A 26907-nucleotide genomic window follows, 5' to 3' on the forward strand; every position below is an offset into this window, starting at 1 on the left:
CAATTAAGCATCCAACTCTTGCCTTCAGCTCAGGTCGTGTTCTCAGAGTCATGAGATTGAGCCCCGCAACAGGTTCTGTGCTGGGTGTGGAGCCTGCTTGAGACTCTATCTCCCTTTCCCTCTGAGCTCCTCCCCCCCAACCCCACCCCACCCCACCTGCTCACATACTCTCTCCAAAAAAATGTTGGGGAAGAAGGACATAGAATGTGTTTTATTTGCCAAAGCAAATCACTTTAAACAGCTTCCTCATCTGTACAGTGGAGAAAATAAAGGTCCCTACTACTCATAAGGCTGTCTTGAAAACTGATGAGTTAATTCACATAAAAGATGAACGAAGTTCCAGGCTTGTGCAAAGCGCTCCCGCGTGTTAGTAGTGATTGTCAGCATTGCCCCTGTCTTCCAGACACACAGGAGCACGGCACATTACTTCGACAACACTAAAATGGATGCTAGGAGGGCTGTGAGCTCAGACACATAATGATTCTCTTGTTTCTGTTGCTGGTGTGGAAGGCAGACTTAATTACGAAATGTCATGCTATCCCCATGCACAAAATTAAAATACATCATCGATTTCCCAGCAATTGCCACACCACACTGGTGACATAAGGCCCTTGGCTGCAGGACCCTGAGCTCTCAGAGACTGCAACACGTGGCTCTGAGGATTCTGCAGAGGACAACACCACTACTGACTATAGGTAAGATATCCTCACACGTGGATTTCTACACCATCAGGCTGCCCCCATCCCAGTCCCACACAATGCCTGATTGCCCACTGTTAAAAAATAAAAAACTTTTAAGAAAAGACTCCATCCTCTGCACTGCATCAGTACCTGTTTCAGTTTTGCTGGTGAAGCCTGCTGCCTGTTTGATCGCCGCCGCCGTTAGCGCTAATCCCCGGCTCCTCTTCAGGCCATGCTGCAGGACCGCCTCAAACTGGGCACACAGACAGGTTACCCTGCGAGAGAACCAGTGATTCATCAGTCCACCTGTGCAGGGAGAGAGACAAGCAGAGCAGCTCCAGCACCTCCAGGAAGGGGGTGAGTCACTAGCTCCAAACCTCAGGGAAGGTACACTTGACCTGGATTTATGGGCAGCTAATTGACATGGAATTGACTTGGGCACCTCAGCACACCTCTCTCCATTTGTGTTCATTTCACATACCTCCAGGAAGCCCCACACATCCTGGCCATATTCATCAGACTCTTGAAAGCATAGCAACAATTCACAAGAAAGGAGGGAAAATGGAATTGGTGCCAGCCAACAGAGGAAAAAAATATATAAGCCAATTTAAAAACAAATCAGTCTGGCGTGGGGAGGGGTGGGCTGCTAACTGTATTCAATTCACAAATTCCAACTCTAATTCAAATTATATGTAGTTTAAGGAACTAGATTATCTTTCAAGAGATTGAATGCATCAGCCTGCCAAACTGGAAACATATAATTTCATGGCCTGTTACATACACTAAAAAAAATATGAATTCTGATTCTTGTTCTTTATTTTGTTGTAAGGGATTATATTATGAAGTCGGATCCAGAAACTCAATGGAATGAATTTTCAATTAAGTTACTACTGTGGATTCAATTACATTTATTTCTCAATAACCAAAGAAATAGGAGCTTCACGAACATGTTGGCAAAGAAATGAAGTCAGAGCTACTACCTTCTATTCTTTACAATCCTCCCAGGGCTCCTGGGCACCTAGGCCATTGAATCTGTGGACTTCAAGGCCCTTCCATTCGCTCACGTAACCTATATTAAATCCTTGGGGCACCTGGGTGGCTCAATCGGTTAAGCGTCCAACTCTTGATTTCGGCTCCGGTCATGACCTCAGGGTGGTGAGATCAAGCCCACATCAGGCTCTACACTGAGTGTGGAATCTGCTCAAGATTCTCTCCCCCTCTCCCTTGGGCCCTCCCACCCCACTTATGCTAGCACTCTTCTGTGCCCCCTCCCCACAAAAAATAATAATAAATCCTGAACTCCTCCTAGGTACCAGACACTACTGTTCTAGGCTCTGAGGATACAAAGACACAGCACGGTCTCTGCCCCACCACATTTGCACGGTTCTAGCAGAGGGAGATACACAAAGATGCTAACCGGACCATTTCAGTTGATGGGAACTCTGAAGAAAATAAAACCAGATGAGGTGGTAGGTGAAGACACGGCCGGAACAGGCTTAGACTCTTGGGCCTGAATGGAGGTAACCTTGGAGTTATGACCTGGGTGTGACAGACAAAGCAGACTAGGCAGAGGGACCCAGTACAAAGGCCCCAAGGCCATCACCATCCGGCTCAACCTTGCCTAACTTCAGGCATTTCCTGTTCCACTCACCTCCACACCTGCAGTAATAATACTCCAAGGGCTTATTGCTCTGTGGGCGGTAAAATATTTTCATACCCATTATTTCATTAGCTCCTCCCATCAACATAATTTCATACAGGTGAGGCAGGTATTATCTCCATTTTACACCTAAAGAAACAGGCTAAAGACATTTAAGAGACAGTACATGAATACACAATAAGCAGCATTGTAAGACTACATAATTAACAACACAGGTGCTCCAGCCCTACCCAACCCCAAACTGATCCAAAGTAGATTCCAGCTACACCCCATACCAAGGCAAACATGCTTATTCTGAGACAAATGTCCTCTCCTTCCCATACCCCACCTTTACTCATATTGTCCATCTACATCAGAAAACCCTAACATAGTGTCAGCAAATACACTGCACTCGTACATTTACTCTCCTTCTGTGCTCATGACAGACATCACTAATCCATCCCAGCATTCTGGGAAACCACTGCCAAAGATCAAAGCTGGCCCCCCACAGGAAGGAAGACTAATTGGCATCCCAAATCTAACACCTGTCCTCAACAACACTATTTGGTTTCTAGCTCCTACCTTGGCTCCCCTGCACCTAGCTCAATGTCTGGTATGCACGCTCCATAAATGCTTTTTCATTGGTAGGGAAGTGACTAATTAATCTTGAGCTGTGAGTCCCAGAACACTCCCCTACATTGAAACAACCCTCTTTCCTAGGCATATGTCACTCTTAAATATGAGATGTGTATATGCTAGTCTCGCTACACATTCACACAGGCACACATTTAAGGGTTTCCTGAAAGCTGGGATACCTAACAAAACCATCTCAACTCCAGTAACCAAAACAGGCATGGCAAAATGGAGCCCAACCAAAGTCCTATCTCAGGGGAAAAACCAAAAACCCCAGGCTGTGTTTAGAGTTCTCCACAATAAACCACAGCCTGGAGGCACCTGGGTGGCTCAGTCAGTTAAGCATCTGCCTTCGGCTCAGGTCATGATCCCAGGGTCCTAGTACTGAACCCCATGCGTCATGCTCCCTGCTCAGTGGAGTCTGCTTCTCCCTCTCCCTCTTCCCCTCCTCCCTGCTCATGCTCTCTCTCTCTTTCAAATAAACAAAATCATTTTTAAAAACATAATAAAAATAAAAATACTTTTAAAAAAATAGAGAACATCATGTATCTTTAAACAAATCATCTTCAAATATAATAATTGAATCAACAATCCCCGTTACTTTACTTGGCTCTAATGCACAAGTCAGGGGCTGTCCTACCAACTCTAGATAATATGTGGCCCCTAAAGGGAATGGAATGCAGGTGAACAGCACAAACCCAGTCCCCAAGGTTTGGATTACATCATCAGTATTACCTTCTAGATGCAGACAGGTCACAACCAACCTAACACAGCAGAAAACACAGGGGGAGTACGAATCCAATAATTAATTCATTATGATGACTACCTTGCCGAAGGCCGTGCTATTTATCGCCGTTCCCATGTCCCCTTTCACTTCCCCATTGGACCTGAGCTTATAACCTACTGGTCATTCAAGACTTAGCTCAAGGGTCCCCTCTACCAGGAAGCCTTCCTGAGTGCTTCCTCATTCTGAACTTCTTTCTAATGCAGCCCTTGACCAACCTCGCTGTTAATGATCTGCTTTAGAGACGCCCCCTCTTGCTGACCTGAGCTCCCACACAACAGGGATCGTACCTCCCTCATCTTCATTGTCCCAGCACCTAGCACAATGCCTGGCTGTTATGGTAATGGTGACCAAAATGGTCCCTCCCCTGGGGGCATTCAGAACACAGACTTGATGGATATTTAGGGGACAGATGCATCTCCGGAGATCTTGTACAATCTGTAATCTGAACCCAGGTCAGTTAGGACTAGTGAATCCAGCAGAACACACTTGTGCAACCACAGGCTCTTACACCCCTTTAGCACGTATGGGCACACTATAGGCACTAATTTATAACCTTGTCTCCCAAGGTTTCCATTTCTTCTCATCTTTACTCAGTTATATGATCATTCCTGCAAAGTGAAAGGGGCAGCTACGCTGTGGGACTCTTTCTTTTCTCAGCTCGGTCTCTCCTGTTTCCCAGAATGCTCTCTGTGAGATGCCTCCGGGCACTGCTATGGTGGGTCAGCTGCCTCCACGGCATTTCATCACAGCTAACTTCCACTGTGAGTCAGTGAACGTGGCATGTTTGTGATTAAGTGGGGGGACGAAACAGCGAATGTTTTCATTTGTTTTAAAAGCACCACTCAAGGGACGCCTTGGTGGCTTGGTCGGTGAAGGTCATGATCTGCCTTTGGCTCAGGTCATGATCCCAGGGTCCTGGGATTGAGTCCCTCATCGGGCTCCCTGCTCAGTGGGGAGCCTGCTTCTCCCTCTGCCTGCTGCTCCCCCTGCTTGTACTCTCTCTCTCTCTGGCAAATAAATAAATAAATAAAATGTTTCCCAAAAAATTATTTTAATAAATAAATAAAATCCCTAGTCAAGAAAATCACTTCAAGTTTTTATGCATACAACTGCTGACCAGATGAATGGATAAATAAAATGTGGTATTTCGAGACCATAGAATACTACTCAGCAATACCAGGACTTATGTACTGACACACGCTTCGACAAAGATGAGCCTTGAAAATATTACGGTAACAGAAAGCAGTCAGGCCCAAAAAGCCACATGTAGGATTCCATGAAATGTTGAGAAAAGGTAAACATTTAGAAACCAAAAGTCAATTAGTGGTTGCCTAAGGCTGCAATTGGAGATTAATTGTAAACTGGCACGACAGAAAATAGGCATAATGAAAATGTTCTAAAACGGTGTGTTATTGGTTGCACAACTCTATAAATTTACTTTAAAAAAATCACTCCAGGGGGCGCCTGCGTGGCACAGTTGCTTAAGCAAATGACTCCTGGTTTCCACTCAAGGTCAGATCAAGCCCCACGTTGGGCTCTGCACTCAGTGTGGAGTCTGCTTAAGACTCCTCCCCCACCCCACCCCGTGTGCACTCTCACACTGTATACTTACAAGAGGTAGATTTTTATGGTATGTAAATGAGACTTCAATAAAGCTGTTAAAAATAAAAAATTAGGGCGCCTGGGTGGCTTGGTTCGTTAGGCATCTGCCTTAGGCTCAGGTCATGATCCCAGGGTCCTGGGATCAAGCTCCACATGGTGCTCCCTGCTCAGCTGGGAGTCTGCTTCTCTCTCTCCCTTTGCCTGCTGCTCCCCCTGCTCGTGCTCTCTGTCTCTCAAATAAATAAAATCTTTTTTAAAAATTAAAATTAAAAATTAAAAAAAAAAACAACTAGGGCACCTGAGTGGCAGAGTCAGTTAAGCATCCAACTCTTGGTTTCCAACTGGGTGGTGATCTCAAGGTCTGAGATCAAGCCTCACGTTGGGGCTGGCACTCAGTGGGGAATCTGCTTGGGATTCTCTCTCCCTGTCCCTCTGCCCCTCCCACCGCAGTTGATCGCAGCATGCTCTCTCCCTCTCTCTTTCTCAAATAAATAAGTCTTTAAAAAAAAAAAAAACTGCCCTCAAGGTGCTCAGCAAAGCCTGATAAAGGAATGAAGGAATGCAAAATTAAATACCTTGCTCCTGCTGAATTTAAAACTATCTACCAACACCAGCACAGCTGGACGCCACATGAGCTTAACTAGTTTACTGCTGAAATTCTGCAAGCATTGGTTTTCCTGAGCTTTGACCTATATTTCAAGACTCCTTATCCTGCCACATTAATCTATAATAAGATTCTTAAGAATCCTGTACCTTTTTAAGGCAAATGTTAGAACAACTGACAGGATCAGCAATAAAAGCTGCATTTGTACGAATGACATCAAATTAACCTTATAAAGAGGGCATATTTCAAAGTGCTCCTTTCACTATGATAGGAACCTTTTGGGGAAAACCAAGTACATCGTGAAAATGGACCAGGTTATCCTCATGTGGAAAGCGCCGATGTAACCCGGGATGGAGTCAACTGTACCCATAAAAATCAGCCAATTAACAGCATCAGACATATCTCAGACTTAGGACAATACAGTCACCACTACCCGTGCTACAGCATGGCACCCTTTTGCAATGGGCCATGCTCTACATTTATGTACAATAAACTAAGTTTTCCAAAGGTTCGCATCCTTCAACCTGTAAATTTTCCTGGCAGATACCAATCCTCAACAGGAATCTACTAGTCAGGTAAAGATTTAGGAATGAACATACTGAAAATGACATCATCTACACCTGGGGAAAGTTAAAAACCACTAAAGATCTGACACTTGGGGAACTGGTTCAACAAACAATAGCACAGCTTATAACTGAATACTATTTAGCCCTTAAAACTCACATCAAGAGCTTATAATGAAAACCTACAAGTTTATAACATAAAATGAAAAATAAGCAGGATATGAAACTATATATTAAGTATGCTCTCAACTATGCTAAAAAAAAAATCCTAAAGGGAATTATGTAAAAACATTAAGAGCCACTTGGTAAAAGAATTGCTGGTGATGTCTTTCTTAGCTTTATGCTTTTCAGAACTCAGCTTCTTTCCAACAAGCATTAAAGTGTATTCATGTCTCAAGAACCAGAAATACTGCCACCTTAAGCTACAACAAATGGAGAAATACAATTTAAGACTTATGCTGAGGGATGTCTGGGTTGCTCCGTCTGTTAAGTGTCTGCCTTCGGCTCAGGTCATGATCTCAGGGTCCTGGTATCAAGTCCAACATCCGGCTCCCTGCTCAGCAGGGAGTCTGCTTCTCCCTCTCCTGCTCCCCCTGCCTGTGCTCGTTCTCTCTCTCTCTCTCTCTCTCTCTCTCTCTCCCTCTGACAAATAAATAAATAGAATCTTGTTTTTAATTTTAAAAATAAATAAAAAGTAAAAGTTAGGGTGAGGAAAAAGCATACAACTATTTTAAATGCTTATAGTGAACTTGAAATAGCATTTTTAAAAGCTTAGATTAAAAAATAAACAAATTTTTAAAAATAAATAAAAAGCTTAGATTATAATGTTAAGCCAAAAAAAGCAGATCTACAAAAATGTGTTTCTAACCCANAATAAATAAAAAATAAAAGTTAGGGTGAGGAAAAAGCATACAACTATTTTAAATGCTTATAGTGAACTTGAAATAGCATTTTTAAAAGCTTAGATTAAAAAATAAACAAATTTTTAAAAATAAATAAAAAGCTTAGATTATAATGTTAAGCCAAAAAAAGCAGATCTACAAAAATGTGTTTCTAACCCACAGATAAAAAATATTGTAATAAATGAAACTATAACATTAAAATTTTATTTTTTTAAATAAACAAAACAGGGCAAGGGAATTCCATTTACAATAGTAACAGAAGTAAAATAAATCTACTTTAATTTTTATTTTTTTAAAGATTTTTATTTATTTATTTGACAGAGAGAGACAGCGAGAAAGCGAACACAAGCCAGGGGAGTGTGAGAGGGAGAAGCAGGCTTCCCGCTGAGCAGGGAGCCCGATTCAGGGCTCGATCCCAGCACCCTGGGATCATGACCGGAGCCGAAGGTAGACGCTTAACGGCTGAGCCACCCAAGCACCCCCTTCCCTTTTTTTAAGACTTTTATTTATTTATTTGACAGAGAGTGACAGCGAGAGAGGGAACACAAGCACGGGGGGTGTGAGAGGGAGAAGCAGGAATAAATCTACTTTTAAACAAGAAAGATAGAAGTCCTATAAGAAGAAAAGCATAATATTTTCTTAAAAGGTATAAAGGTCAAGGGGCGCCTGGGTGGCACAGCGGTTAAGCCTCTGCCTTCGGCTCAGGGCGTGATCCCAGCGTTATGGGATCGAGCCCCACATCAGGCTCCTCCGCTATGAGCCTGCTTCTTCCTCTCCCACTCCCCCTGCTTGTGTTCCCTCTCTCGCTGGCTGTCTCTCTCTCTGTCGAATAAATAAATAAAATCTTTAAAATAATAGTAATAATAATAATATACTGAAAATACTTATAGCACATATAACTGAAAAAGGATTAAAAGCCATCATACATGGAGAGCTTCTACAAATGGATAAGAGAAAGACAAGCAACTCAAATAATAATAAACTTTTCAAGTCAACAAACAAATCATGAAAGGAGGAAATATGGGCCAATAAACAGACGAAAAGATATTCAGTCTCACCAGTGGCCAGGAAAGTGTCACAGAACTAAGATACCAATTCAGGACTATCAATTTTACAACCAATCACACACAGATCAAGCACGAGTATATGTAAATCAGCACTGTTGGGAATATAAATGTGAATTGCTACATCTTTCTGCAAAATGAGACAGTAAAATTTTTTTTTAATTTTTTTATTAACAGCAACAAATAAAAATTTTTTTTGTTTACTTATTTTTGCAAGAGGGCACGCACGAGAGGGGAGAGGAGCAGAGGGAGAAGCAGACTCCACGCTGAGCAGAGAGCCCAACAGAGAACTCGATCCCAGGGCCCTGGGATCATGACCGAGCCAAAGGCAGATGCTTTAACTGACTGAGCCACCCAGGCGCCCTAGACAGCACAATTTTTTTAAATGCCCATATACTTTGACTCAGAAATCCTACTTCTAGGAATGTATCCTATAAAAATAAAAGCACTACTAATTTTAAAAATGAGCAAAAAGCATAAACAGACATTTCACCAAAGGGGATATATGCATACAAGCATGGGAAAATATGTTCAAAGTCATTAGGGAAATGCAAATTAAAACCACTATAAGATATGATTGCACACCTGTAAGAATGGCTAAAATAGGCAATCATGACAATACCAAACACTGGCAAGAATGCAGAGGAACCGGATCACTCGCACGTTGCTGGTAGGAATGTAAATGGCACAGCCAGTCTGGAAAACACTTTAGCAGCTTCTTATAAAACTAAATATGCAAATATCATCCACCCAACAATTGCACTCCCAGTGATTATCTCAGAAAAATGAAAACATTATGTTCCCACAAAAAACCTGTACATGCATGTTTACAGCAGCACTACTTGCAGTAGCCAAAAACTGAAACAAGCCAGACGTCCTTCAGTGAATTCATGAAGAGACAGAGTTTGGTCCCTCCACACCACAGAATACTACTCACAACAGAAAGGCACACACGCTGCTGATACATGCAACAACATGGGTGGATCTCATGGGAATCACACTCAGTGGGGAAAAAACCCAATCCCAAAAGGTAACACACTGTATGATTCTGCTAATGTAATGTTCTCGAAGTGACAAAATTATAGAACTGAGGGACAGATTGTTGTTTGCCAGGAGTTAGGGTGGAAAGGGAGGGAACAGGAAGGAGGTAGGTGTAGTATAAAAGGTCTGCAGGAAGGATCCTGTGACAATGAAACTATTCTATTATCAGACTGTGGTGATGGACAGGTGTCCCTACACAGTGATCATCCTGCACAGAACTAAACTAAACACACACACACACAAATAAATATAAGCAAAACTAGGGAAATCTGAAATACTGTCCTAGGGTTTTACAAGATATTGTTACTAAGGGAAACTGGGAAAAAGGGAAACTGGCTTTTTCTATATTATTTCTTACAAATGTATATGAATCTACAATTATCTCAAAATCAAAAGTTTAAATAAACAAATATGAAAAGACTAGTAGGCAAAGATATATGTGAGTGTGGCTGTATAAATATATATATTATATATTTATATATAATTATATATAAAATTATATATTCTATATAAAATTATATATTATATAAATATTATATAATTATATATATATACACAAATACTTTTATTGCAGCACTGTTTACAAGAGCAAAAGCAAAAACAGAGTGAGAAATAACTTGAATATCCATTAACAGGAAAATAGTAAATAAGTTACAGTACCTCCACACTACAAAATATTACAGAGACATTTAAAAAGAATGAGACAACATATCTAATCAACCCTAAGAAGCACCACCTTCTCCCCCACACATCTTTGAATCCACCTGTGCCTCATAATTGATGAAATTATACAAACAAAATTGACATTGGTCATGAAGATGCCATTGACAGTAAGCTGCACCATTCTGTTAACTACTGACCTTGAACAATCTCCATAATACACGGCCAGGTTTAAGAACAAAAACAAAGGGGTGCCTGGGTGGCTCAGCCAGTTAAGCGTCCGACTCTTGATTTCAGTTCAGGTCATAATCTCAGGTCATAATCTCCATAAATGGAGCCTATGTCAGGTTCTGTGCTGGGCGCGGAGCCTGCTTAAGGTTCTCCCTCTCTCTCCCTCTCTTTCTGCCCCTCCCCACCCCTTTCCCCCATTCACATGCTCTCTCTCACTATAAAAAAAAAGGCAAGTTATAGACTAATATAAATTTATATTATATTATATATAAACATATATTTATATATATTATATTATATATAAATTTATAGACATATAAATTTGTGAGAGTGTAAGAGAAAGAGGAGTGGGTTCCAGTGATCATGTTCTCTCAGTAATTTGCACCTTCTACCATTATTTGAGTAGAATTAAGCATCCCTGAAAATTCATGCAAATTCATCTAGAGCAAGGATCATGAGGGCTGGGGCCGAGGCCCCACATCCCAGTGTGACAGCACCAGCATGCAAGGGCCCTCTCCCAACTCCTTCCTGTGCCAGGGGTCCCAGCACCTGAGAAGCAAGCCAGCCTGGTGCTCTCAATTAGTGCTGCTTGCTGTGGCCCAGAGCATGCTCTCTCTGTGCTAAGTAAGTGAAATGGAAGTAAAACCAAAAAGCCCAGAAATAATGCCCAGAGTTAAAGAACCAAAAAGATCTGTGAGAAAGATGGCAATCATCTAGGAGAAACTAAAATTGGCTTCAGTTTTATCCCATAGGCCATACAAAAATAAATTCCAGGTGGATTAAAGACTTAACTATAAACAATAAAAATCTTACAAGAAATTTTTAAAAATACAGTATGCATAATCTAATATTGGGAAGATCTTTTTAAAACACTGAAAACCTACAGGGCACCTGGGTAGCTCTGTTGGTTAAGTGTCTGCCTTCGGCTCAGGTCATGATCCCGTGGATCCTGGGATCAGGCCCCACATCTGGCTCCCTGCTAAGCAGGGAGCCTGCTTCTCACTCTGCCTGCTTCTCCCTCTCCCTCTGCCTGCTGCTCCCCCTGCTTGTGCTCCCTCTCTCTGTCTCTCTGTCAAATGAATAAAATCTTTAAAAAAACAAACACTTGAAAACCTAGAAACTGGTAGGTAGGTATATGGGTACATAAAAAGATATTTAATCATGTAAAAAAAAATTTTTTTTTAAAGATTTTATTTATTTACTTGACAGAGATAGAGACAGCCAGCGAGAGAGGGAACACAAGCAGGTGGAGTGGGAAAGGAAGAAGCAGGCTCATATCGGAGGAGCTCCATGTGGGGCTCGATCCCACAATGCCAGGATCACGCCCTGAGCCGAAGGCAGACGCCCAACCGCTGTGCCACCCAGGTGCCCCATGTAAAAAATTTTTAAATGTGGTAGTATAATAGATATTGTTATCTATGCTTACAATGATAATGGACAGATATGAAAAAATACTTACAAAGCAGAAAACAGATGAAAGGTTAATTAATTATAATAATTTACAAAGAGCTCTCACAAACTGACAAGAGGACAAATAATCCAGTAAGAAAATGCATAATATGAAGGAGTTTTAAACAAAACAGTAAAGCCAAATAGCCAAAACATGTTCAAGGAAAAAAAAAAAAAGATACTGAAATTCACTACCAATCAAGGAAATCCAAATTAAAGTGAGTCTGAGCCATCACCATTCTTTTTTGTTTTCTTAAGATTTATTTATTTATTTGAGAGAGAGAGTATATGCAAGGTAGGGGTTGGAGCAGAGGGAAAGGGAGACAGAATCTCAAGCAGATTCCACACTGAGTGCAGAGCCTGACCCAAGGCTTGATCTCAAGACCCTGATATCACAACCTGAACCTAAACCAAGAGTCGAATGCTTAACAGATTGAGCCAGGCAGGCTTTCACCCATCACACGTACAAAACTTCGAAACAACACTCACAACTACAGTAAGCAGGAAAGAGAAGGGTAGTCTCAGGCACTGCCAGCAGAAATTTTTAGAAAGATACCTGATCATAATAATTATTAAAAGTGAACACATATTGGGGCACCTGGATGGCTCAGTTGATTAAGCATCTGACTTCAGCTCGGGTGGTGATCTCAGGGTCCTGGGATAGAGCCCTGCATAGGGCTGGGCGCTCAGCAGGGAGACTGCTTGTCCCTCCCCACCTCTCTCCGCCCCTCCCCCCAACTCATACTCTGTTTCTCTGTCTCTCTGATCAAATAAATAAAATCTTTTAAGAAAAATAAAGTAAGGGGCACCTGAGTGGCTCAGTCGGTTAAGTGTCTGCCTTTGTCTCAGGTCATGATCCCAGGGTCCTGGGATCGAGCCCCACATCAGGCTCCCTGTTCAGTGGGGAGCCTGCCTCTCCCTCTCCCTCTGCTGCTCCCCCTGCTTGTGCTTTCTCTCGCTCTCTCACTCTCTGTCAAAAAAATAAATATTTTTTTAATTATTTAAAAAAAGAAAATGAATAAAAAATAAACACATATTGGGGAACGTGGGTGGTTCAGTCAGTTAAGTGTCCAACTCTTGGTCTCAGCTCAGGTTTTGATCTCAGGGTTGTGAGTTCAAGGCCTGCATTGGGCTCCACACGGGACGCGGAGCCTACTTAAAAAAATAAATCAATTAATTAAATAAAATAAAAACATGTACTCTCGGGGTGCCTGGGTGGCTCAGTCAGTTTAACATCTGCCTTCAGCTCAGGTCATGATCCCAGGGTCCTGGGATCGAGCCCTATGTCAGGCTCCCTGCTCAGTGAGGTGTCTGCTTCTCCCTCTCCTTCCTGTTCGTGCTTTCTCTCTCTCTCAAATAAATAAAATCTTTAAAAAACAAACAAAAAAACACATATTCTCTTTGACCCAGCAACCCAACTCCTAGAAATCTATGCCAAGGAAATAAAATCCTCACTAGGTAAGTAAAGAAGCTCAAGGGTGTCTGTTGTTTCATTGTCCACAGTAGTGAACACTGGACACGAAGTTGCTCTTACCTCACAGGAAACTGTCTGCACATATGCACCATGAGATATAATGCAACCTCTTAAAAACAATTAGATTTACAAAATTAAAAATAATTAAAACAATTACTAGAACCTTAACTTGGAAAGGTTTTGACAGGATTGTACCAAGAGAGAAAACGCAGATATGGAACATTATTTAGCATTCAATTTTTGTAAAACAATGGGAAAAAAATCTGTGCGTGTGTGTTTGTGTGTGTGTGTACACACATCTGTGTGTTACTTGTAAAAATTTTATGAACATGGAGAAAACCACTGGTCATGAATATAAGGTACTCAGGGGGAAGGAAAAGAAGATATAATCGAGAAAAAAAGAGGCCAAAAAAAAAAGGCTGACAAAGAACCAGAAAAAATTCAAACCTGGGAGCAGTGAAAACTCCCAAGGCAGTAGTTTTCAAGACATTGGAAGTGTGAAGGTTTGAGGGTGGCAGACAGGCATGTAAAAAGAAATCAAATAAATGTTCTACCAGAGGAGCCAGAAATGAAAAAAATAACCAATTCTTCAATGGGTTAAATCACAATTTCTGACCAGTCTCAAAAGTGACTAATATCAGCACAGGCACTGTCTTCTCTGGGGCAGACAGACCTCCAGCTCTTCGTCCAGACGCAAACACGGCCTGGGATTCTCTGGGCAGATACGGAACTTCAAAATCAGGAACTGGAGCTGGCAGCCGGGAAGGAATCAGCTGAAGGAGCTGCTTCGATCCAAAGGGAAAAAGACAATGGAGAAAACACAAGTCCCTAGATGAAGAAGGAGTGAGTCAATGGGAAACAAGGAAACACAGAAGTGACGCTAAGCCAGAGGCCCACGGGCTCTCAAAGCTTGGTTGGAGCCCATAGCCTGGGAGAAAGAAAACTCCACACCAAAGCTTGCTTTAAAACAAACAAAACAAAATTTAAAACAACACGCAATTGCTCTGATTTCTGGCCACACCTTAGAGCCAGAGAACTGAAGTCTCATCCTCCGCGTCTCATCATCCATGTCCTGTCAGCCCGTCCGGCTTTTCAAGGCTCAGTCACAAGGCTTCTCAATCCCTCCGTCTCTCCTCCCAACCACCTCCACTCAGCCCTCCTGCCCAGTGCACAGAGCCACCCTCGCTGCTCCCCAGGCCCCCTCTCACCCCACCCAGCCCCCCGCACCTCTTCCAGAAATGCAACTCTGACTATGTTGTTATCCTTCTTTGTTTTTCCCCCACCCATACTACACTTTGCCATGGCACATGAGACATGACACCATTTTAGGAGGAACAGAGATGAACGTGTTTATGTTATCATTTCAATGCATCAAGCAAGACTATAGTCAGCCATCAGTCTTTGATTTCACTGACAGTATTACTTATGACAAGACCAGAGTAGACAGGGCCTTCACCTTCCGCCGCAAGCCAACATCTGGCTCAGATAGTATACAGAAATGGCAAAAACTGTGAAAATGGAATGCAAACAGCCATAGTTTAAGAAATGATACCTTACAGGGCACCTGGTGGCTCAGTCTGTTAAGTGTCTGCCTTCGGCTCAGGTCATGATCTCAGGGTCCTGGGGTGGAGCCTCCCCGCATCAGGTTCCCTGCTCAGGGGAGTCTGATTGTCCCTCTGCCCCTCCCCCTGCTCATGCTCTCTCTCTCTCTCTCTCAAATAAGTAAAATCGAGGGAGGGAGGGAGGGAGGGAGGGAGACCCTAATGGGTAAAGTTCAAACACTTTCCCGTGACAGTAAGAGAGAAGCCTCCTGGCTTTCCATCTCCCAACACATACAACACATTCACAATCCCATTTTCTCACACCTCCCTACACTGTCCCACTTGCTACTCCTGCTGCCTGGAATTCCCATCCTACCCGTCTGACCACTAAAGACCCCACACTCACCTGTCACGTCTGGACTATGTAATTATTACTACAGGCCATGATGACTGTCCCTGATTTACACACCCATGTCCTGGACTTCATTCTGATTTCCCTGGGGACAGCAACCAACTCATCCAGTTTATATCCCCAATGCTAACATAGTGATCCATAAATAGACATCTGTTGGATGGAGGAATTAATGAGCAATGAGTCTCGCCTTTAGTTTCCAAGTTAGCCAAAACACTGGTATGACTAGTCATAGAAAGAAAACACACTGAGTTTAGTAAGTTGCAACCGGCTATGCCAAGCAAACACCGTTACATCGAAGGAAGTGCGGCTGTGATCATCATCTCACTTTCCAGATGGTACGACAGAGGCCTAGAGAAGCTAAGTAAGTCCAGAATTACACAGCTGGTAATTGGTGATTTGTGACTGGGTTGGGCATCTGACACCACAGTTCATACTTCATGCTCACCCCCACCATCTCTCCACCATCAGGGACAGTGATGACGAGGAGGATGGCGATGATGCTGCTTACATATTGTTTCCCATGGGCCAAGCACTATTTTCCATAGCTATCAATATAAGCAATATAAATATTTATTAAAAATCAGACATGGAAATGTGCTCAGATTTGCTGTATGCCCTAGGGCTCCCCAGTAGCTAAATATAATCTTTTCCCAAAAAGAAATCAATTCATTTGATCAATACAGTAAAATGAAAGAATATGCAATGTGGAAAAAAAAGAATATGCAATATGGAACTATCTCCTACATATCGTCAAGTGGAAATGAAGTACTCAGGATAGGGAGGGGAGAGAATCCAATTAATGAACCCCAAGATCTTTTGCAGGATGAAAAGAATTAGAATATCCAGTCGACACCTCAAACTAATAGGTTGGTAAGAAACTATGACAAACTGATGACGAAAATCACATGATGAACATCCAGAGACATTTAAAAGAGGAAAAGGAATGCCTAGAAAAGCTATTTGGTTTCATAAGTGTCCAGGGGAATACATATGACAGTTTTCAACCATGCTAAGAATGACATTAAAGAACAACAAAGGGCGGCTGGCTTTGTATTGTAGCTTCCTGCAAAGTTCAGAATGTTTCTAATCCCTGACAGGTAAAGAAAAACCACCAAACCAATCACTCGTCCCTGGCAAGCTTTGAAAGGAGGGGAAAGGCTCTGCTCTGACTTCTTCTGACATAGTCACCAAAAGGGTCACAAAAATGTACAATTCCTAAACGTCCTGAGACAAATAGCCAAAGCCAACTACTGCCTCCTTGTAACGGCAGAGAGACCCGGTATGCAGAGCACATTCACCAAGTGTCAAGACGAAATTGCAGTGACAACAATAGCTAACAATTTCCGGAAACTTACTAGCCACCAGGCACTGTTCGAAAGGCTCCATGTAAACTAACTCACAACTCTACCACATCAACGTGACAGCAACTGTACCCGTTTACAGATGAGGACACTGGACCATGAGAAAGTCAAAACTTGCCCGCAGACCAACATGACTCGGGACTGGCAACACCAAGGCTCAAACTCTGAGCTCCGAATCCCACACGCCTTCTGCCACCCCGCAGCTGGGGCTGCTGTTTATGATTCCAAGGCGAAGCTTCCAGATTGTGCTGGGTAATTCCACGCGGGAAGAAGATTCTTCTGTGGGACAATAATGTATCTAGCCCTTGCGGTAACCTCCAGTGCCTGCTGAGTTCTTCGGCCATTATTTCTAGAAACCAAGGTATTCAAAAAACATGTTACAGCCTCCCATCGCCCGGCATGACTGACAGTCCATGGAATAATTTTAAAGAAGCACAAGAATGGGTCTTTCTTCTTAGGGGAACACAGAGCAGGAGAACAACTCCAAGAGAGAGGGGTGAGAAATGCATGAATTTCAGGGCCCAACGACTGCCCCCACTTCCTCCTGGGGAGGTTACTATGGACAAACGCTGATGAAACAAGCCCTGCCTCTAATTTCCCTTCACTTCAATGGTGCTGGACACTCTCCACGAGGACTGGTGCATGCTGCTGTGTAATCTCAAAGATCAGTTCTCCCTCCCACACATTCACGCTTACGCTTTGCATCTGGTATGAGCCCAACAGCACTGGATAGCGTGGGGACCCAAACGCCACAAAAAGCTTCAGACTGGCTCCTTGCCAGACTCCAGTCCTTCACAAACAGCTGGGCAACTTTTGTTACATCTGAGGATAGATACCGTTATTTACCTGTCCTGAGTTTGACTTATTTTTCCACGTAAAGAAGCCAGTTTTAAAAGGGAAAACTACCGTTATTGCAAATAGAAAGCCAGCATCATGCACCCTACGGAGGAAATATAAATGCAATTAAATTAAAGTATTAAATTCTGTCTCTGCCACTCTGACAGAGGAAGACTGAGCCTGAAGCCTCTGTTTAAAGAGGAGGAGGGGGCTGCTGGGGACATACTAGTTTGAAATGGAGGATACTGTTGTTTTTGTAGGTCAAAAGGATCAAATATTAGCAATTTCATTTAATTCAACCTAACTATTAATACCAAACCAAGTCTCACCACCAGTATCACTGAGACTGAAAAAGAAAAGGCGAACCACTGAGCCACTAGGCAACTGAAAGGAATCTAATGCCATGACATTTAACGCTTAAAAACATGTTAGGCACTCGCAGTGATACAAATGTCTCATTTGAGGAAACTGTGTGTTAGAAAAACAGGAGGCAGTAAAGTGTCAGAGAATGAGGACCACAGTAGGAATACAAAGTCTGTCTCCAGTCCTGCTCCACAACCCACAAACCATGTGACCCACCCAACCAAATCTGTGCCCCCAGCACCAGTGTGTACTAGATACTAAGTTAATGCTGCATAAATGACCAGCCTCCGAGTTTCTACACTGGTAAAAGTAGGGAAATCATCCCCTCTCCTGCTTGTCTATACCTCAGGGTCATTGCAAGGATCAAATGAGACTGATGATATAGACACGAACATTTTTAAACTACAGAGTACTGTCACATGAAAGACTGTCACTGTAATACAGCAGAAACAGAGGACAGCTGCTGGGCACTGTGGGCAGCCCATGTTCATAATAGTCCCCTTCATCACAGCACCCAGACTGCATTTGAAGGTTTATTTCTTCCTCACTGGATCCTTTCTTGGGATGGTGAACCCAAGTAGACATATTGCACTGAGCAAGCCAGTAGAGTCCCAGAAAGCTCCTTCCGCCAAATCCTTCTGCTGGTGGCCAGGAGGGGACATGTGACCTGAGACTGGCCAATCAGGTGCTTCCTCCCTGAAATGTCCATCTTGAGCAGAATGAAAGAGTCACTCCAGCAGCAGAACCTTAACTGGACCACCATTCCTGCTAGAAGACCATTTCTGGGCCCCTGTTTCAGCTTAGGAGGCTTCCAAAGTTGTCTTGACTCCTTCCTGTTTCCAAACCTGGCCTGTCATCAACTCTATAAGCTCACAACTTCCTCATCTAGAGTAGATTTCTCCTGCTTATTACCAAAGAGCCTTGGCAGAAACAGTTGTGTACCATCCTTCCAAAGGTTCCTACTGATGTTCATCCAACCAGCTGGAATCTAGCTGTCACCATAGGCCAACACTCCCAGTCATGCCTAGAACTGTGCCTAAGACAGTAAATTTAAAATGGCACTCAAAGATAACATTTGGCCTTTTAAGAAAAAAAATCCCTTCCAATTATCCATTGCGGATTAGCAGACACTGGTTCTTAGCTTCCTGCAGGAAAATGAGGGAAGAGACGCATCTAAGGAGCTCCATCTTCCAAATGTGACTGAGAACTATACCTGGAGTTACACAGAAAGAAATCTTCCATCTTCGATTGTTCCTCTAAGAGCAAGAGAGAATGTCGATAAGGTTCACTAATTCACATTTGCCCTTCCCTTCTATTTGCAGACTACTATCTCCATCAGTAGGCAGCATGGGCAGGAGTCACAGCTGAGTGATGACTGTCCCCACCAGACTTCATTCCCTGTGGAGTGAAATTAACACCTACATGGCTGGCACTTTTACACACAGTATCTGACTTAATCCTCCCAACTGGCAAGGTAGATGCAATTCTCATCACCTTTTCAGATGTGTGGATTTTCCCCACACCACTAAGCAATTCTGACACCAGCTGGGTGTCCTACAACTCAACTCAATTCTGACACCATCTACCCAGAGACAACATTAGATCCCACAGGTGAAGGTCTCAGTTCTACAAGACTGCACACATCCCCCCCTACTTCAGATGCTGGTCCCAAGCCCAGATTATCACCTGTACTTCTGACGGACTGGCTATGTATCTCGAAGATTCCCATGACCTCTTCTGTAGGTTAATATGCCAGAGTGGCTCACAGAACTCAAAGAAGCATTTTACTTGCTAGATTACCAGTTTACAATACTCAGGAACAGCCAGGTGGAAGAGATGTGTAGGGCCAGGTAAGGGAAAAGAACACGGAGCTTCGTGCCCTCCCCAGGAACATCTCTCTCCCTGTGCCTCCACATGTTCACCGACCTGGAAGCTGTCTGAACCCCATCCTTTTGGGGTTCTTATGGAGGCTTCATTACCTAGGTGGGATTGATTAAATCATTAGCCTTTGGCAACTGAACTCCTTCTCCAACCCCTCTCCTCTGCCCAGTGATGGGGGAGCTGGGAAAGTTCCAACCCTCTTATCATAGGATTGGTTCTCCAGGCAACAGGCCCCAACCTTTGGGACCTTTTAAAAGTCACTGCATTAACATAACAGAAGACACCTTTATGGCTCTTATCACTTTGCGAATTCCAGGGGTTTCACAGCTTGGTGACAAGAATGACCAAGAACAAATATAAATACCTCGTGATCCATGGTATAGAGCAAGGAAAACAGATCCAGGCGACCAGTACTTGGTAGGGTGGGTGGGGGGAGAATTGGTATCAAGGATCTGAAGATTTCCCTGAAAATTATTAAAAGGCTTTAAAAGGAAACAAAACAAAAACAGAAAAGGCCAGGCCAGGGTCGCTGGAGCAAAGAGCAAGGCTGTGTTAGGGATGTTGAGTCTTTTTCCACAAAGCAAAGAGAAGCAAGGGGAAGGTTCTCCATGGGGGAGTGACGGCAAGGCATCTGCATTCTGCAGAAGTCTCTCTGTACAGAGGAAGCAGGACAAGAAGGAAGACGGAGTCAGTCTATGGCAGCCATCCTGGGGGAGACGTGGTGACTGGGACAAGGTGACAGCAGGGGAGCTGGAGAGAAGAGAATACATTTGAGATCACTTCTGGTGCTGGGCCATTTGTCAGGGGTGGAGAAGAAAAGGACTCATGCATCTTTTCAGACCCCACAACAAAATGTTCATAGACTTTCCCTCTTGAGGTTAAGCTTTCTCACAGAATAAGGACAATGATGTGGCCTTTCCTATGTGAAGGTGATGCCACCTTTACCCAAACATATTTCAAAGATAAGACCAAGACTGTTATTGAGAAGGCACCGTCCAGGTGAGGGAAAAATTATTTTTTTTTAAACCCAGCTTCAAAACCAACAAAATCACGAAATGTATTATAGCATGGGAAGAACAGACTTTGGAGCCCTAGAAACTAGGGTCCCTTGCAAGTTTCACTTTCTCAGATGTGTAACCTAGGCTGGTTTATCCTACCTCTCTGAGTCTTTGCTTATCTGTAAACAAGGAGTAACACCACCACTCCTCCTCCTCCAGGTGCTGTCCTGCAGACGAAGCATCAACGTGAATCATGAGCGGCAAGAAGCAGTAACTATTATTATTAATATAAAGCGGCATATACTCCTTCCAGCCAGAAACGACAGCTCTCACTGAAGGAATTCACTTTCTAACCTCTATTAAAACATAATAGTGTACCCAATAAAAATCTTAGTAGTAAATTCTATTACATAAGAACACATTAATCTAACATTGAGAGATGGATTCTCTCTGTCAGGAAAAGAACCAGACAATCATGGGGGGGAAAAGAACAAGTGAGGAGGAAGTCCTGAGTCCACATACCCACACACAGCCGCACGGATGCACACACGAACACGCTCGTGTGCGCACACACGAACACGCTCGTGTGCACACACACACAGGCCGTCCAGGATGGGATGGAGAGTTGCATTATTGCTTAGTAAGCCTCCCAGATGATTCTGATGCAGGTAGACCTTGCATCCCCAAATCAGGACGCCTGTGCTGATCAGGCCCAGGCCCCACAGTAGAGCCTCGTGAAAAACGGAAATAATCAGCGGGCTAATGATGTGATGCCACAGTGTATACACTGAGAAGCCAATGTGTGATGGGCATGAAGTGTCCGTGCAAAACACGGAGAGGTACACACTACAGGAGTCGCCCCTCTGCCCTCAAGGCTCATAAGCCTCGTGGTGGCACAGATACGTAAACACCTGACTATGGCACAATGCAGTGCACACGCTCACCCAGACGGCAAGTCTTTCCTGAGCACCTTCTCCATGCTTCCAGGCACCGGGGATACATGAGTGAGTAAGACAGAAAACATCCCTGCCCGCACAGAGCTGACATTATGACACAGAGACAGAAATCAACAAAATAAAAAAACCTAACGTACAGTCTGTTGGTTGGCGCTAAGTGTTAGGGGGGAAACTAGAGGGAAAAAGGGACAGAAAAAGGGAGGGGTACAGTTTTAAATCTGCACCAGCTCAAACAGCCCCCGCAGCTCTATGAAAATGTAGCACACCATGCTTTGCTCGCAGCTAGTAAAGCAGCGCAGACGCGGGTCTGAAAGGACAGACGGGACTGGCTCTGCTGGGCGGGGTGGGGGCCGCGGCCAGGCTCCAGGATGATATGAATGCTGAGCAAGTGAGTTCCTTCCCTTCCCTTCCTTTGCAGGAATGCGCCTCCTGCCACCATGAATCAGCCCTGGATGACTTCACAAAGCAAATGCCTGTGTGTCTCTTACCTTTGCCAAAACATTTCCGTCTCCTCCCAGTCAATGTGAGAAGCTTATGCAATTACATCAGCCCTTCGTGGGTCATGAAGGTCAATTGCAAATTTTAGGGGTTTTTTTTAAATTATAAAAGAAATACATGATCACAGTATAAAATATGGCAAATATCAGAAAATATAAGGATTCCCAATATCCTCAACTCCAGGATTACGTCTGTTCACATTCTGGTACGTTTTTCACCAGAGTGGTGGTTTAACATGCTAGCATCACTCTGCATCCGTATAATTTTCTATCTTACTCTTTTTACTTTAACTACATATATAATTGGTAAATTACTACATGTGCATTTCTCTGCTTAAAACAAATGTTGTACGGACATCAATTTTAATGGCTACGTAACATTCCGTCCTACCAACGCACTGAACTTTATCAACCATCTCCCACCTGTTGAGCATTTAGATTTCTGAGCTGCCATTGTGATCAATTACCCTGAAAATAACTATGCAGAAGGGTATTTCAGGTAATTCCCTCAGAATGGACTACTAGAGGGAGAGAGTATCACAGGAAGCTGCAAATACTCTAGACAGGTCTACGGATCACCCAAACTGAATCACCGCACCACTGCACAGGCAGAATACAGAAGCTAGTCATCTCCGGCTGCCTTTCTGGTCCTGACAATAAACGGTTTTAGAAGAGACATGTGGGGCGCCTGGGTGGCTCAGTCGTTAAGCGTCTGGCTTTGGCTCAGGGCGTGATCCCAGCGTTGTGGGATCGGGCCCCACATCAGGCTCCTCCGCTGGGAGCCTGCTTCTTCCTCTCCCACTCGCCCTGCTTGTGTTCCCTCTCTCGCTGGCTGTCTCTCTCTCTGTCAAATAAATAAATAAAACTTAAAAAAAGAAGAAGAAGAAGAGACATGTTTACCTGCTGTCGGAATCCGAGGCGATCTCCTTTCTCCCTCCAAAGCGGATCTGGCACTGCACGGAAAAAGCAGCCAGTGAGATCGGCAGTTGGGATGGGACACTCAGACATCACAAACAGCCCACACAGGCTTTCAGGATCCTGGGACAGAAGGGACCAGGAACCCCAGGTACCCTGGGTGTCAAGCCAAGACGTGAGATGTGGACACCCCAGCCTTCTAGCCACTGCTTACAGGAAGCCCTTATCTCCCACTTCTACAGAGGGGAGCCTTGTGGGAAAAAAACACCAAGAGGAAAACAAAAGCACACAGCCTTGTGCAGATGACCTAGGAAGCTTCTGTGTGTCAGCAGCTGGCTATCTGAACACAGAGCTCCCAAAGGGACAACAAAAACTTACACAAATCTGTGATGATGGGTGCCTTTGGAAAGGGCTCCAAAGTTGTTAAGACTGCCTATAAAATTATGGCAGCATGATTCAAGCTTCAACCATGTCATCCGACTGTGCCGAATGACATTTTACCCAGGGTAGGTACAAATAAAAGCAAACCATTCTTTCCTCTTTAATGGTGGTTAAAAAAAAAAAATAGATGACATAAAATTTACCATTTTAACCATTTTTAGTTATATACCATTCAATTCACAATACAGTGCCACCATCAGCAGTAGCCACTACTGTCTTTTAAAGGTGTGGAATCTCCACTGTGGGTAGCAGGCCTGCAAGATTCCAGAACATACTCTCCAAAGAATGAATGAAATGATTTTAAATGATAGATTTGTCAAAACTCACAGAACTGCACACTTAAAATTAGTGTATTTTATTGCATGCCTCAGTTATACCTCAATAAGATTGACTTTTAAAAGGCCTATGTACAATACTTTCATCCCCCCAAATCATAACAACAACAATAGTAATAGCAGCCCTGGGCATAGGCTCCAATTTATTTCTGTTTAACGGCTACATTCAAAGTGGTTCCACTTGCCTCTACATTTTCTTATTACATTTCCCCCTTCTGGGAGAAAGAAACAAATAATGTGGGCTCCATATTCACTGCTGGGCCCTTTAGTACTTTAACAAATACAATCCCCTTGGCAGCCCTCTGGAGAGCAGTGACCCGACAACAGAGAAGAGGATGCCCAGAGAGGCCAGAGTTGCCCCAGCACCCACAGCCTTGAAGAGATGAAGCTGGTGTTCGGCTCCAGCTTCACCTGAGCCTGCGTCCTTTCCACCACACAGCACCCCAGGACGCCCAGAGTCTCGAGAGATGCCCCGTTTGCTCTGGGTTCACTTCAACACTTGACACGGATCTCTATGAAAGTATTTACCTCCCTGTATGGTGACCGCATGCACAGAACTGTCAGTCATGCCTTCCAAAATGTGAGCTACCCAGAATTCCCAGCGCTGGGTCCTCGCTCTGCTACTTTTTACCTCTAGCTCCTTAAGCGAATTACTGCATCTTTCCGAGCTTCGGTTTCTTTGTCCATAAACTGGAACAACTGCAGGAACTATCTCACAGGGTGGTTGGAAGGATTAAAGGTGAAGCGCTTAGCAGAGAGCATGGCACGGGACTGACGCATGTGCAGTTAACGCGTGGCTGGCACACGCAAGCAAGCACACCGAAACCAGCCTCGTGCCAAAGCTTGCGTCCACACCCAGCCAAAAGCCAGATATTAAAAATCGCATCCAGCAATCAGAGCAGACCCCACCTGGAGGACCCACGCGACCCTGGGCATGGCTTCATTCCTCCTGTGTGTCTCTGTTCTTGTGCCCACGGGGCACTAATTCCAGCCACCACCTCAGCGCCCAGAAGAGTAGCCCTAAAACACAACTGCGTGGAGGTTAGACTTTGAAACCAACACCAATGCCCTCCTCGAAGGGACATCACAAAGGACAGGGTGCTCCAAAGGTGTTAGAAAGGACACGGGGCGCTCCTCCATCACTACTTCCGACTGCCCTCCCTGCTCTATCGTGGCCTGAGAGACACTACAAGCCTCACTGCTCCCAAACTTTGAAAGTGGGGGTAAGTCCGTGCATATAGGGAAGGGCAGAAAGGACTTCGACATGAATTGCCTGACACTGTTACTTGACCTCATAGTCAAATGGGAGGTCTCCTCCTACCTGTTTCACGGCATCCAGCAGACGCTCCAGCAGAAACTGTCTTTTCAGGTCATTGTTCTGTGACCCTAAAATGCAACAAGAATTCATTAGTTCTGTTTGACACGAGCCTTCTACCAAGACTTTCTGCCACTGTCCCCAACTGGCATCAGCATCCTCTGTAATGAAGGCACCGATAATCTACATCATTACAGTGAAGTTTGGCCATTTGCCTGTTGCTACATCGCAGGAAACAGCTAAATGAANGCAGCTAAACGAATGTCCCCCACATTTGAAAAACGTGTCCAGAAAGGTCTAACTCAGGGTTTCTCAACCTTGGCGCTACTCACGTTGGGGCCAGATTATTCTCTGTGGTGGGTGTGCCCTGTGAACGCGCGATGGCAAGCAGCACCCCTGGCCTCTACCCCCAGTACCATTAGCACACACACACACACCCTAGCTGTGGCGACAAAAATGTCTCCAGATACTGCCAGATGTCCCCTGGGGGACAAAACTGCCCCCAGCTGAGAACCAGCATTCGGACTTACCATCAGGTTCCCTACTATGGCAGGCACTGCCCGTTGGCTGGCCTCACCATCAGCTCCAACATCCTTTCCCCATGCCACCTCCCGCGGTACAAGCTGAAAAGCCTAATTACTCCTTTTCTCGGCCTCTTTTGGAAGGCTGACCTTAAGAAGTTCTAGCTGACGAGATGTAAGCAGAAGGGCACTGGCAGGTCTCGGGGAAACCATCCCTTCCTGATAGAAGAACAGATATGAATGGTTTCATTCCTCCTTCCATCCTTCACACCTTCATCCTAACCATGCTGGGGGTAGGGGCCAGAGCAGCACCGTGCAGCCATGAGGCAACAAGCCCGGAGGGAAGGCCAAGAGAACCACAGAGACACCAGCCCTGACACCATTTCACTGCTGAACCAATACTAGAAATCTCCAGGCTCTCATACAGCAAACAACCCCGTTTGCTCAAACCACTACATGCCGGGCCATTACTTGCAGCCAAAAGCATTCCTGATACACGTGGCATGTGCTGAACTTCCATTTAAAAGACCGCTACAGAGCTACAGCTGATGGCCCACAGGAGGCCTGGGGGCTCCAGTCAACAGGCTCCGTACTGTGATGCTGCAATCAGAGAGCACAGTCATTTCAAAGGAGACTCAACTCAGAGGTACGAGAGCAGACGCCCCGCACCACAGGCCTCCAAGTGCCACCGAGCTGCTTCTCACTTGGGTACTTCATCACGGGCTTCGCCAGAGAGTCCCAGGAGGGCCTCACCCCAGAGATGGTCGGTGGTTCATCAGAATTATGTCAGGGCCACTCGGTTGATAACAACTGTGACCACGTGTTGAGCACTTCCTGCACGCCAGGCACAAACTGAGTACTCTGCATGCCTCACATCCTGTCACTTCTGCACCCTGCCCCTGTACAAGCAAAGTACTAGGATCCCCACGCTGCAGAAGGAACACTGAAGTCCAGAGACGGCAAGCGTGTGCACTGACCCACTCAGTATTTATTTCACTTCTACTGTGTGCCAGGCAATGCGCCAAGTGCTGGGGACATGGGAGTGAGATGGTAGGGAAGAACCAGCCTCCCTCCCGTGGAGCAAAAATCACACCTACGTAAACCTAAACTGAGACGATTTCAGAGTCATACTAGAAAGACAAACCAAATGGGATGATGAGACAAGGAGAAAAGCAAGGGGACCCCGTTCACCAGGGCAGTGG

The 26907-nt window shown here is 44.4% G+C and overlaps 1 protein-coding gene across 7 annotated transcripts in view; it reads right to left on the reverse strand.

Moving 5' to 3' along the window:
* SNX29 (sorting nexin 29) overlaps positions 1-26907 on the reverse strand; it is a 546533-nt gene that overhangs the window by 503555 nt on the left and 16071 nt on the right. For 3 of the 7 annotated variants that reach the window (XR_004628481.1, XM_034670353.1, XM_034670356.1), the window contains exons 2-4: positions 25191-25255; positions 23079-23131; positions 831-955 (exon numbers count right to left, since the gene is read on the reverse strand). Coding sequence is in view for 4 of the 7 variants with exons in the window: in XM_034670353.1 (XP_034526244.1) it covers positions 831-955; positions 23079-23131; positions 25191-25255 (243 nt within the window). In the remaining 3 variants the exon portion in view is untranslated. Of the gene's footprint in view, positions 1-830; positions 956-20884; positions 20953-23078; positions 23132-24778; positions 24901-25190; positions 25256-26907 lie in introns of those variants that run through there. The other 4 variants (XM_034670354.1, XM_034670355.1, XM_034670357.1 and 1 more) reach the window with 4 other exon arrangements.

This window comes from Ailuropoda melanoleuca, chromosome 10, assembly GCF_002007445.2.
Source record: "Ailuropoda melanoleuca isolate Jingjing chromosome 10, ASM200744v2, whole genome shotgun sequence".
NCBI lineage: Eukaryota > Metazoa > Chordata > Mammalia > Carnivora > Ursidae > Ailuropoda > Ailuropoda melanoleuca.